The sequence below is a fragment of the Aythya fuligula genome, chromosome 2, assembly GCF_009819795.1.
Source record: "Aythya fuligula isolate bAytFul2 chromosome 2, bAytFul2.pri, whole genome shotgun sequence".
In the NCBI taxonomy this organism is placed as follows: Eukaryota; Metazoa; Chordata; class Aves; order Anseriformes; family Anatidae; genus Aythya; species Aythya fuligula.
The window spans coordinates 44,544,447-44,557,121 of record NC_045560.1 but is presented as its reverse complement, the minus strand read 5'-3'; the positions used below and the strand labels follow the sequence as shown (position 1 = coordinate 44,557,121).

The 12,675-nt window shown below is 45.8% G+C and overlaps 1 protein-coding gene across 1 annotated transcript in view; it reads left to right on the top strand.

The window, feature by feature from the left end:
• Positions 1–2,459: 2,459 nt before the first annotated feature.
• Positions 2,460–12,675, top strand: part of ZNRF2 (zinc and ring finger 2) — a 54,178-nt gene continuing 43,962 nt past the window's right edge. The window contains exons 1-2 of the mRNA XM_032181471.1: positions 2,460–2,930; positions 2,973–3,041. Of these exons, the coding sequence (XP_032037362.1) occupies positions 2,540–2,930; positions 2,973–3,041 (460 nt within the window). The 5' untranslated portion in view covers positions 2,460–2,539. The remainder of the gene's footprint in view (positions 2,931–2,972; positions 3,042–12,675) is intronic.

The window sequence follows — 12,675 nt, the reverse complement described above, 5'->3', positions numbered from 1 at the left end:
GGACAAGGAACAAGAAGGCTAGTGCCTACTTTGTGCTTATTTAATTACGAATAAGATTCCCTAGATATGTTTCTACAGGAATAATAAGAGCATTCATCCACGTAGGCCCGTGGAAGTTAATTTTCATACAGCTATGTACTTTCTGCCGAGTCCCAGAGATCTATGGAAATTTGGTCAGCGGCAATATGTTCTGCTTTCTCTTTGCACTGTTTCCTCTTGCCAGTGATTATTTTCTGTGCTGGGTAGGAAATTGAAAATTTTATGCAAACTACTTCTGGAGCATAGTAATGAACAAATGGGTGGAAGCTACAGTGCCAGGTACTTGCCTCTACAGGACTTGGTGCTTGTGGAGTCATTTGTTAGAAGAAACATTAGTTTGAAAACCTAACTGTACTATTGGCTATAGAGAGCAAATTTCCATACACAGAAGAAATTCTATTCAATCATTTACAAGAGGGACCAGGAAGGATGGAGGGGAGAAAGCTGGCTCAGAAGCATGCCACATCACTTTTCTGAAGATGTAGGCATTCTCTGAGGTATGGGTCCTGTTTAGATTCACACTTGATAGTGAGAGATCTGCAAATATTAAATTTAAATGCCCGAAATGCATGGAAACCAAAGAAAGAAAAGAAAGAAAATCACATCTGAGTGCTCTCTGAATACTCTCTGAGAAGGAGACAGGGCTGTCCTGTTGTTGTGACTTGCTTTCTGCAGCTGACTTCTCTTCTGTGAAATATTCTGTGCTGTTAAAGGTAATTTGCTGACTGTAACACTGAATAACTCTTTGGATGTCTTGAGGGCTTTTTTCCCCCCATAGGCTTTACTATTTAATTCTAAACTGAATAAAAGGTTAGTCATAGCCAAATAAAATCTGTATTTAATACCTGCTCAACCCTTAGAGCCACTGTAGGGAAATTACAGACGGTACTGTGTAGCAATGCAGCATTTTCAAAATGCTGCTTATCCTACCAGCCAGCCAGCTCCACTACTACTCACTAGTGGGAATTTTAATAACTCCATAACCCTATTAACACATTGTCCTCTAAACCTTCTCTGATAGGGCTGAACATGCAATGAGTGTTAAGTGAGGGGCAGAAATTATCAGTCATGTCTGCAACATCCTTTGCCCAACTGGATTCTTGGGATCAAGCAAGAGAGGAACTCCTACTGTAGCTTTTCCTTCTGTGGGAACATTAATAGGACCTTTGTCGTGTAGAAGGTAGCTTCTGCATGACTGCTTGCTATCTATACTGTTGGCATCTCTGAGAGATTTGGCTCAGGCTGTCCAAGGGTTTCAAAAGGAGCTGGCGGTATAGCAGATAGCACGATCACACTTTCTTTAGGAAACTGAGCTGTAAAGTGTCCATGCTTGTCTACCTTGGGGTATCTCCCCCTGCTAGCAGAGACTTTAGCAAGTGGGGATGGCATAGCATGGGACAGCACATTATTGACCCCAGGTGTCTGCCCTGCCCCACAAACAACCTGTCCATGAGACAGCTGCGGAATCGCTGCCTCGTACTGAAACCAGCAACAGTTTACAGCAGGATCTTCTGAATGGGGTTTGGATTACTTGCAAAGCAGCCCAGCCATTCAGGAAACCAGTGTGGGAATGAGTAGTTAGTGTTGGTAACCTCCTCTGCCATCCCAAGCGGTGGTACCTGTTCTGGCAAACTGCACTGTGAGCCGCACTAACGCCAAAAAATAGATAAATCATGGAAGCACAGAATTATGAGGGTTGGAAAAGCCCTCCAAGACCATCTGGTCCAACCACCAGTGTCACCCAGTAAACCACATCCCCAAGTGTCAGCTCCAGCTGCACGCAGGTGTAACGGAGATGGGGAAAGGAGGGGGAAAAGGGAGGCCTGTGTGCTTGTTCACGTCTGAGCGAGCATCCTCAGGTGCACCAGAGCGGCGCTTTGTGTCTGGATTAAGGTGCTGGTTTATTTTACTGTGGTAACTGTAGAATAGATGGGTACAGGGCCGAGTCCTGGGGTGGCGTGTGGCACCTGGCGGCGGGCAGCAGCCCACAACCCCCAGCAGCTCGCTGGCGGCGTGAGGAGGGCCGGCAGCGGTGCCGCCCCCAGCATGGCGACAGGGAGCGGAGGAGCGGCTGCGCCGCCCTGCCCGCCCCGTCCCGTCCCGTCCCGCCTCCCTCGCCACAGGCACAGGGCGCTGGGCGGGCGGCCTCGGGGCCGGCGCTGCTGCCGCCGCCGGTGCCCTGTTCAGAGCTGGGCGGCGGAGGATGGCGGTGGCAGCGGCAGCGGCAGCAGCAGCAGAGGCAGCAGCGGGTCGGTGCCGCCGCTCTGGGGCAGCCAGCGCCGTGCCGAGCAGCTCATGGTGGCGCCGCCGAGTCCGCGCCGGGGCCGCCCGCTGAGCCGGATCGCGGCGGGCGGCTCTCGCCTCCCCGCAGCCAGCAGCAGCAGCAGCCGCCGCCGAGCTCGCCTGCTCCCCTCCCCGCTCCTCGCAGCGCCCCCGCCGGGGCCGGACTCCCAGCGCCGCCGGGAAGGAGGCGGCGGAGGAGAAGGGCAGCCGAGGGACCATGGGGGCGAAGCAGAGCAGCCCGACCGCCGCCAACGGCCGCACCCGGGCGTACTCGGGCGGGGACCTGCCCTCCTCCTCCTCCTCCTCCAGCACTAACGGGAGGGCGGCGGGCGGCGGGCGGGCGGCTCACTCGGCAGCGGCTCCGGCTCCTCACGCCGCTCCCGGCGGCTCGGCAGCGGCAGCCGCAGCCCCGGGGGGAGCCGCGGGGTCGGCGCCCCGCAGCAGGTCCCTGGGAGCCGCCGCCGCTGCTGCTGCTGCTTCCAGCAGCGCCGGGAGCCGCGCAGCGCAGCCCGCCTTCAGCATCCCCCACAGCAGCGGCCCCTACGGCTCGCAGGACTCGGTCAGCAGCACCCCGGAGGAAGGCGGCCGGGAGAGAGCCCCCGGGGGAGGTGGAGGCTCCGGTGCTGGCTCCGGGGGTGGTGGAGGTGGAGGTGGCTCCGGGGGACCCCGGCTCGTCATCGGCTCGCTGCCCGCGCACCTCTCGCCGCACCTGTTCGGAGGTAAGGGAAAAGGGTTTTTTTTGGGGGGGGGGTTTGGGGGGAGCGCAGAGCCGGTGGCTGTGTAAATGCTCTCGCCGGCTGCTTACATAATTAGGGTTTAATTGGATCATGTGCCTGCCCCCGACCCGCTGCAGTTGCCCGTTAGGAGCTGCCCGTTCCGCTTGCGGGGCACGCTGAGGCCCTGGGGAAGGCGAGGGAAAGCAGAAGCTCAGAAAGTTTCTGTATTTATTTTACCCCCCCTAACAGAGCAGAGCAGCAGCTCTGTGCCTCGCCCTGTGCCTCTCTGGGCACAGCGCTGTCCATGGCTCCAGGGAGCAGCCTTGCAGAGACAGGAGCGAGGTGTCGAGGCAGGAGGCGAAGCCACCCCAAATTCACCAAGAAGCAGAGGCCCTCTAAACACTCACACTAAACCCAGAGCAGTCTTTTTGTCTTTCCTGCAATATTTAGATGAATTAGGTTTGCATTTCGCCACCTGGGTTCTTTACCTTGAAGTCAGAAACACTCGGCACGGAAGTTGCAGAGTGCTTCGGGTGCTGCTTATTTAAAGGTCATTGTTCCTACAAGTCAAACATTAAGGTCCAAGGTGACCTTTTCTTTTTTTTTTTAATGGATTCACTCTTTCCATAAATCTAATGCATATCAGAGAAGGTACGTGTTGTAACTACCAGCCAGCCTCCAAAAAAAAAAGCTTTATTTTTGGAAGATGGAGGGTTAATGTGAAATTTCCCCGTTGCTGTATTTCAATTAATGGGTTTGTGAATGCCGTCTGCAGCCGACTGGGTTTTTTTCTTCTCTGTAAGGCGACCTGTTGGTAGCCAAGGCAGGAGTGCCTTCGGTCCGAGCCTTGCGGGGAGCGCAGGGCTGCTGTCACGTGCCAGCCTCCATCCATCGCTGCTGTGCTGACCTGGAGGCATCAGAGCTGTTCCTGCCTGGGTCTGAAACCGTCTCCTCCCAGCGCACTGGTTGGACACAACAGAGAGCTGTCAAGCCCTATCATAATGAAGGAGTATTTGCCCTTAAGAGAGAAAACAACTGTTCTCATAGTACCAAGCTGCCGAATAGTAGTGCTTTGTTGCAGGGGTGCTTGCTATAGCATCGCAGTAGCTTGCGGGAAGAAGGTACATGCGTTCCTTTCAGTGATGAAAGGATGCCCTATCACTGGCTTGTGCAGTTCGTACTAAGCACGAGGGAATCATTAAAACATGTAGGCAATTCTTGCTCAGAGGAAGAACTTATTTCTTCTCCCTGCTTTACTGTTGTCTCACAACCCGACTTGCTGCAAGGAGGGACTGGATTAAATGTGAGTGCACTGACAAGGAGCAGCAATCTAGGAAACTGTTCAGATGCAGGAGGGTCTCTTCAGGGTAACTCTGATTATGCTTTTCTATGACAGGTCATAATGTGTTAGTTGCTGTACTACAGCATATTTTGTCTTTCACAAATCTCTGAAATTGGAATATTAAAGAGGATAGGGGCTGAGATGATGCAGAGCTTGTTGCTTCTGCTGGTGCAGGAGGAAAAGCACCAGGAGAGGCGCATGCTCTTCATCTACTCACTAATGAATAAGGAATGCCATACGTTGAGGTTTTGGGTGGCAAGTGTTAAAATGCACTGTCCTTTGGTGGTCATGAGATGATCATAAATGCTCTTTTTTTTTGTGTTCTAAAAATCTTAGTATTTCCTATCAGGATGAGTAGCTGTTTAATCATAATACTGCAATACTTGTGGAAAAAAGCCTTACTTGAAACACTTTTTTTTTCCCCCTCAATTTAAATATTCTGTGATATCAGTGATACAACTCCACGTCACATTGAATGTAGGCATCCTGATCTAGTTGCATGCTTTGTGTCTGTCTTCCTGATTCCTCATAACAAGTAGTGCTTGGAATGAGTAGCCCCTCTGAAGATCACAAATTGGTAGCATCAGCATGGTGAAAAATAACTTGAAGGATTGTTTTTGTCCTGATGGTAACTAGCTCAAGCTTGTCTAGGTGTGGTATCTGGCATTTAACTTGTGTATTAAATGCATGCTTGAAGTTCCCTCCCATGTGTTGTAACTTGCAAATTGACTGAATTGTTCCTTTTTGTCTTGAAAACTGCCTCAATTAATTTCGAGAATTAGCACAGCAATTCTATTCAAATTAAAGAAGAGCAGGAGTAACTTCAACAAGTTGCACTGAATCTTTGGCTCTTTGTGTTTTCAGGCATACTGCTTGGCTTCATCAATCAGCGGTGTGTGGGCGTTACATTAGTTACTGTAATTAATTTGCCATTAGTGAATTACAATCCATTGTCACTTTTACTGAGCAGCTTTGCATACAGAAGTAATGTATAAATATTAATTCTGTAGCGTAGCACACTGAAGCCTATACAGTGCTTATTAATATGCCATTAATGTGCTAGAAAATAGAAGGTATTATGATGTGGGATGTTAACGTATGGGAAAGTATGATGAGTTAGCTGCTCTGTTCCTTCGGTAGGAGTCTACCTACTCGTAGTAGTCTGTCTAGTCGTAGTTAGGTCGTAGTTAGGGCAGCCTCTTCTGGCTCTGAGGGCCTCGTGGTCCTGGCAGGCCTTAGGATCAGAGTGTAATGGAGGAAATACGGCCATGCACCGTACGTGTTAGCTCAGAGTTGGGTTTGCTGACAACTTGAGGCCTTGGTCCCACAGAATAAAACCAAAAGAAACCCATGCAACATAGTTGAATGTGTGACAAGCACTCCTGGGGGAAGCTGAGGGCAGAAAGCAGAGCGAGGGCCAAATTTCCTAAGACCTTATGGTGCTCCCAGACGTAGGGGCCAGGCCTGCACGTGATGTCCAAGGGGACACGGCGCCTGTAGGGTGATAACTGTGGAGCTGTGACCAGTAGCTTCCTGCTCTGGTCCTCCACAGATAGGACTTCCCCTCTCTCCCTGCCCCAAAGTAAACATGCTTACTTCTCTAAGAGCAGCCTGTAAAAGAGCTGGCCTTGGGATCCACGGTTAATTTCGTTTTTCCACTCTTTCAAGGCAGTATTTCTTCATCGACTGTCACCACTACAGCGAAGCTACTGCTGTAGTTGTAATGTAGCCTCTTTTTGTCAATGACACGTGCCACAATTGGCTCAAACTGGACCATCTCTCAGAATTTTCTTTGTTTTGGGTAACTGCTGGTGTGTTACTTCTGTCACTTGAAATGCTGACAGCTCCTTAGAGCTCCCTTTATGTTCGTGATCCTATTCCTGGGTGGTCACAACAGGGAGAATTCCTGGTGAAATCACCTGCTAGAAATACACTTGCAGTGTTCAGATTTAAATTGCTTCTTGAGGGCATTGAGAGAAGGCAAGAATAAAGACATACTTCTATGTGATTTCTCTTAGAAACAAATTTGTAAGAATCCAGCTGTAGAAAACAAATGTTTTTTAAAATTTGCCACATCAGTTCTTCATTAAGGTTGATTGAGCAGTGCAGTGTTATACAAAACCTCATGTTGTCTTACATACAATCATACACAATTTTATATGATGTGCATATATAGACAGGTTTTAAATATATAATTTCAGATACAACTGTTGACATCTTTCAGGCCTGCTTCAAGACTTGGAGTAATAATTCAGATGTTTGGTTGCTTCTCTCCAACTTTATTAGGGGAAGGAAGTTTGTTGCATTCTACTCAAGCCAAATAATTATCAGGCTATTTCATGAAGTATCTTACAGTGCAGGATTTATTGCCAGCCACTGAATGTATGTAATGCTGTATGGGTAGTATCTTGTATGCGTTTTATAGTAGTGTTTGACTGCAACAATAGCTGGTGGAGGTGATGAATGACTTCTCCTTGCTATGGAAGAAGGTTGCTTTCATCTTTCTCACACCTTTTTTTTGGGCATCAAATATCTTCTGGTCACTTCCTTGCCCTTCTCTCCCAGTGTCACGCAAGTTCAGTTGCTTTGCGAAACCATGAGTGTGAAACTTAAACACTTCAGATTTCAGTGCTGTTCCTGTTTCGCCAGCCAAAGCTGTAGCTCTGATGTCTTTGCCCCCCCCCAACTTGGGAAAAGTGTTGGGAAGCATGCTTTGCTATGAGACTATTTGGGATATCCTCCTTCATCTGTGTGTGTGTGTAGCATTTTAGAAGCAGTGAGACTTGCTGTTGAAGCTTCACCCTGTTTTTTAATGTTTGAGGAAGGCCAGCAGATATTCAGTACAAGATATACTTCTCTAAATTACTTCCCAACCATTCAGAATGAGGAAGGATTGTAAGGTTTTTGTCTAATAAGTTATTGCTTTTCCATACAAACTCTGCCTTTCTTTAGAGATATTGTAACACTGCTGTTTGCAGTTGTAAGCACACAAAAAAATCCCATGTGTGTTTTCAGATAGTCTTGCTCTTGCTGTTCATAGGTCTTCCAAGATGCAGTACAGTGAAAACTAAGGGGCTGTTTTGATTTCTTCCTCTTCACTTGGCTGCAGCAGTGAAACACAATCACATCCATGTTTGTCCTCTTTGGGAAATGAGAGCAATAACTATGAAAGGCTGACTGATTTCTGCTGATTGTAGAAGAAGGCTAAAATTGAGACAGGTTTGCAAGTTGGGAGAAATACAGACATGTCTGTACAGATGCACGCACCTTTACAACAACCACAGATTGTGAGGGAGATAGATGTGTGCCTCATTTTCTCTTCAGTTATACCTACGAGTTGACTCCAAAGTGAAAGAGAAGAGTCTTGTTAGCAGTTATTGAAGATGTTTCAATCAGATGAAGGGTTTTGGAAACATATTAGCATCCCATTAACTACAGTGCAGGTTAAAAAAAATACAATAATAAAAATTCATTGTGCTAGGAAAGCAGTCCAAGGACAAATCGAATGATAAGGAGTTCCTGAATATTTTTTATGACAGATGGGTTTGGGGAATCTGATCCCTTTTTAGGGTCTTTCTCTTCTGTATTTAGTGGGCTCTGCTGTTGTTCCTGCTGCTTACATATAGTGAGCAGCAGGGGCACAAACGCTCCTAAGGAGCAGATGGGGGACAAGAAAAAAGAAGTAGAAGGTCTGCCACCACTTGCCCCAGCTCAAAGAGTGCTTTTAGTCTCAAATGTTACATGTCCAGACAAATGAGCTAAAAGAACTAAAGGAGCACTGTCTGGATCTGCCAGCAGCTCTAGTGAAGCCCTTGGGACCTGTTTTTGGTTTCCTTCAGATGAAGAGGGAGCCAGGGCTCTGCGATGATGAGAGATCTCCTGCCTGGTAAACAAAAGGTGTTAGGGAGAAGCCAAATAATAAGAATGGCAGTACTGCGTTTAGGGAAGAAACTTAAATAGTTAATGATCTGAAGAAAGGGAAGCTGGCTTAATTGTAATGCCATATATAAATATTTCTTTTGGCTATCAAGACGGCGCTAACACCTGACCGAGCCTTTGGAGTGCCAGTTCAAACAAGGCCTTCCTCTTTAATTTCTTCTAATCCAGCCGTGATATCCTGACAGCGTGTCTCTCCTTGCGTTCTCTCACGTAATTGCAGACTCCACTCCAACAACCTTCCAAGGCATTTCTTTGTCTTGTGAAGAAAGCCTTTTGTCACTGCTAAAAATTCGAACCTATTTTTAAAACATGTTGCCTACCCATCTGCTTGAGTACATTCTCTCCTCTTCTTGCCAGCTGTTCACGGAGAAGTTCATCATGTAAATGTTCTTGATTTGCTGTTTTAGTCTTGCTCAAAACTTTCAGGTTTGGAACAATATCACCAAGGTTTTGGGGGAGGTTCTCCCTGCTATTAGCAGATGCATGAACCAAATTTATATTATTTTCAAGATTTTTCTGCAGCGTGTCTCATTAATGTTTTAATTAGTTTCAGGAGAGACCTGTGTTCATTTCTACAGATTGTATCCGTTTACTGTGGTAAAGGAGCGTGTTGTCCTTGAACCTATGCAAAGGAGGAGCGAGAAACCTCTGATTGCTAAGGGGTTTTATTTTTGGAGTATCTTTAAAGGCATGCACCTCAGAAATCAAAAATAAATGATTTGTGCTTTTAAAAAAAATAACCTGAGTAAAACCAGAGCAGCATTTCATATGCATACAAGAAATTATTTTTGCTTTCTACTCTCTTCTTAATTATCTCCGAAGCAAATGCCTGAGTTCCCAAGGCCACCTTTCTTTGTAAATGATCGTCATCGTGACTCTCTCAAGGATGTCTCAGCGTGCATCCAGAGCTCTCTGGTGCCTGTTATTTGATAGGCTTCAGATTCCTGACACCTGCAAAAATGGGAGGCTAAGCCACAGTAGGAATGAGGCTTGTTCAGCCTGGGTGCACGCTTCTGTGCCCTGCATGTAAATTGCATCGTATTGACCTGGAGAGATCAGGAAGCACACAGGGAAGTCTTGTAGGGCTTGGGATGTTTGAGTGCCTGCCAAACAGAATTAATAGTGTTGTATGTGAATCGCCTCCGTTACTCGTATACTCCTCCAGGAATTGACCTACCTGGGTGTTTTCTTCGTCCTTGTGTGCTCTGTCTAAAATTCAGACCACCGCAGACTGAGCAGTCCCCAAAGAGCGGGCGTGCTGCATACCATTGTGGATATTTTTAGGAGATTCTGTTTGCTGACTGACTTAGCGTGCTATAAATACAGAGTTCTCATCTGGCATGCACTTTGCATGTCTTCTAGTAACTTATAATAAATTCACCTAAGAATAATGGCAAGAAAAAAATGAGCTGTTACAATTTATTTGGCTTTCCATACCGAGTGTCACTTATATAAAGCAATTATTTAGCAACACCGGCTCTAAATGTTTTTTGAAACTAGTGGTGTTCCAAAACGCTTCCTAGTTGGGCTGCCATAATTAGTCCCTGTGTCAGGTTGATTTATGCTGTGATTTCATTACTGTTTCAAGAATTGAAGGTGGAGTTGTTGGATGTGAGAGGTTAGCTGAGCATCTGGAGCATTATCAATGCTAGGTGATTACATTCTTTGCTATGTCAGTGCTAGCACGTTGCCTGAACATGCACAATGGCTATTCTCTGGAGACAAATGAAGCTTTAGTTATGATTCTCCTGGATTTATTTTTTTTTTCCTGAAGTATAGGTGTACATACATTTGCTTGAGTTGAAATATAGCTAAGGCATTTCCAACATGTTTTTTGAAATTATTAAGACTCAGTGCAGGACGAGGGGAGAGCTGTGGTTCATTAAAATATAGATGCATCTGTCTTAGGATATTGAATTTGACACCAAAATAAAGGATGGATTTGTGCTGAATTTTGCCAAGCGTAACCTAAATGCAGTTCTTCTGTACTCCTAAAATAAAAACTGTGTCATAGTGCACACTAATAGCTGTGGCCCTCATGAAAGGAATTTAAAACTGGTAAAGTTTTCCATGTGCAGCCAAAGAGAAGTCAGCCCTGACGTGCTTTGTGCACGCTCCTAGAACACAGAGACAGTATTTTGAGAATCTGAAAATACTTTATTTTTTAATGAAAACTGGACCGATCTGGTGATAGTCTTTCAGAAAACTTACAAAATCAACTGTCTCCCTGCCAAGAATCTCTGCAGGGCACTGTACAGTGCCCTGAAAATCACGCCACCGTTGAATCCTGATTTCTGCGGCTATCCTGAGTTTTACTTCTTGTGGACTGAAACAGCATCGCTCCTACCTGAGTCCTGAGCGTGGGCATGGAAGGGAATCCTGCCTGGCTTCAGAAGATCCTGTGGCCCTACCAGATAGGGCAGTGCACTGTCAGTTAAGTAAATTTCAGAGGTAATGGTGGAGGATCTCCGGAGTATAAAGACTGGCGGCAGTAACAAAACGCAGCGCTCTGGTCATTTAACTGCTTTCACCTGGAGGCTGTCTTCTTTCTTCTCAGTCTTAATTGCTCTGTCAAGGGTGACTGAAGTAGCATAAGATGCCATACTCGAGGATTTGTTGGCCCTTTTCTTGGGAGTTTTGCTATTCTTTGCCAAGAATGAGTGTAAAAATCACACATCTGCATTCTGGATGTTGGATGTGCAGCAAGTGACTCAGGGCTCCTGCAGCCTCTTACTCCGGATAACCATGATTCATCTTCAGAGGTGATTTTGAAGAAGGGTGCTGAAAGACGGTATTACTGGGCTTAGGTGTGAACTGTCCAAAGATAGGGTTGTGCGTTACACCTTTCCTTTCGTTTCTCAGCATTGTGATTTTGCAACCTCAGTGGCTGATTAGGGTTAGCTTTCCTATCCCTGTTATTTGCATATGGGTATAGTTGTTAGAGGCAGTCAGATCAGTGTGGATAGATGCTAGTTTGCTTTCGATATTCAGGTCAGTATTAAATGTATGCCAAGTAGATTGCTTGTCTGACTTTAAAAACAAACCAAAAACCAACAAAAGCCCTAACCCTTTTGTTAAAGCTGTGTGGATTTATTAACGTATTGCAGTTCCAAAATAATAAAATGCAATTGTAAAACTACTTCTATATATTTAATGCGTCATGTATGTACTCCACCATCACAATAAAGCCATAAAGCTGTTGTTGGTTGATGAGAAAATGATTCCTGGATCCACATGCCAATGAAAACAGCCTGAAATTCACGTATGTAAAGGGCTGCATGCTATGAAAGAAATTCCCTTTGAATGTTTAATTCAGCTGTCCTAACATTTAAATACTAGATGACAAGTGTACAGCAATTGCTTGGCTTTTTAAGTACCAAACTGTATTGCTCTTCAGTGAGATTTAATTGTGTTTCTCCGTCAGTTCAGCCTTGGATTAGTTTATATCCAAATGTCTCATATCCATGAATTTGTCTGTTTTGTGACTGATAACATTTCAAAGACCGATGAAACTGGGCTCCTTTGTAATCATGGATGTGAAAAGCCAAAGCGTTTAAAATGTTTTTGAAGGAAACTATAATGCTGAAATAGCTTTCAGTTTAGAGGAAATACAGATTATATTGCTAGCATAATAAAGCACGTGCTAAAATAAACTGGCTTTTGTGCGCTCGATAAGTCCAAGATCCAGCGACTCATGCGGTGAGGAAGTGTTCATCGCAAATGTGGGGCTGGTTCTGCTGCAAACAAAGAAATAAGATGGCTAAAGCAAATACTGGGGCTTGTGTTGCGCAAGTGCGGGAGATGACGTGTTCAGCTCTCCTTTGTCTCCCCGCTGTGCCTCTCCACTTGTGAGGCACGCAGTTGCATTCAGCTGATGGAGTCAAAAGGAAATGATCAACACGTTTGGAGCCGCAGGGCAAGCCTTCTCATTTTGGCTTTCTTGTGGGCTTGGTGGCTATGTTGTGACTTTTCGTCTACAGGTGTCTGTCGTGCTAGCAATCAACCTTCTAAATGTCTTTAATGATTGAACATTTTGCTTTCAGAAATGTTCAAAAGAGTTTTAAGCTTGCGTTACGCCATTTCTTGACATTAAGCAGTTTAATGTGTTCATGACAGCTGTTGATCTGTGAAAAGTGGACTAGGAACTAGGCTTTATGAAGACCACTTGGGCTGACAGCACTGTTGAGATTGCCTTATCCGTGTGGATAGGATCAAGCTTATGCTGTCATGAAACCTAAGGTCTTGGAGTGGTTGTCTGTCAAAAGCTTTCTAGTTTTTAAATTCTGCCCCCTATTGGCTCTCTTTAAGGATCTGGCCATCTTTAATCTTTGGGCAAGGTAACTTTGACTACTGGCT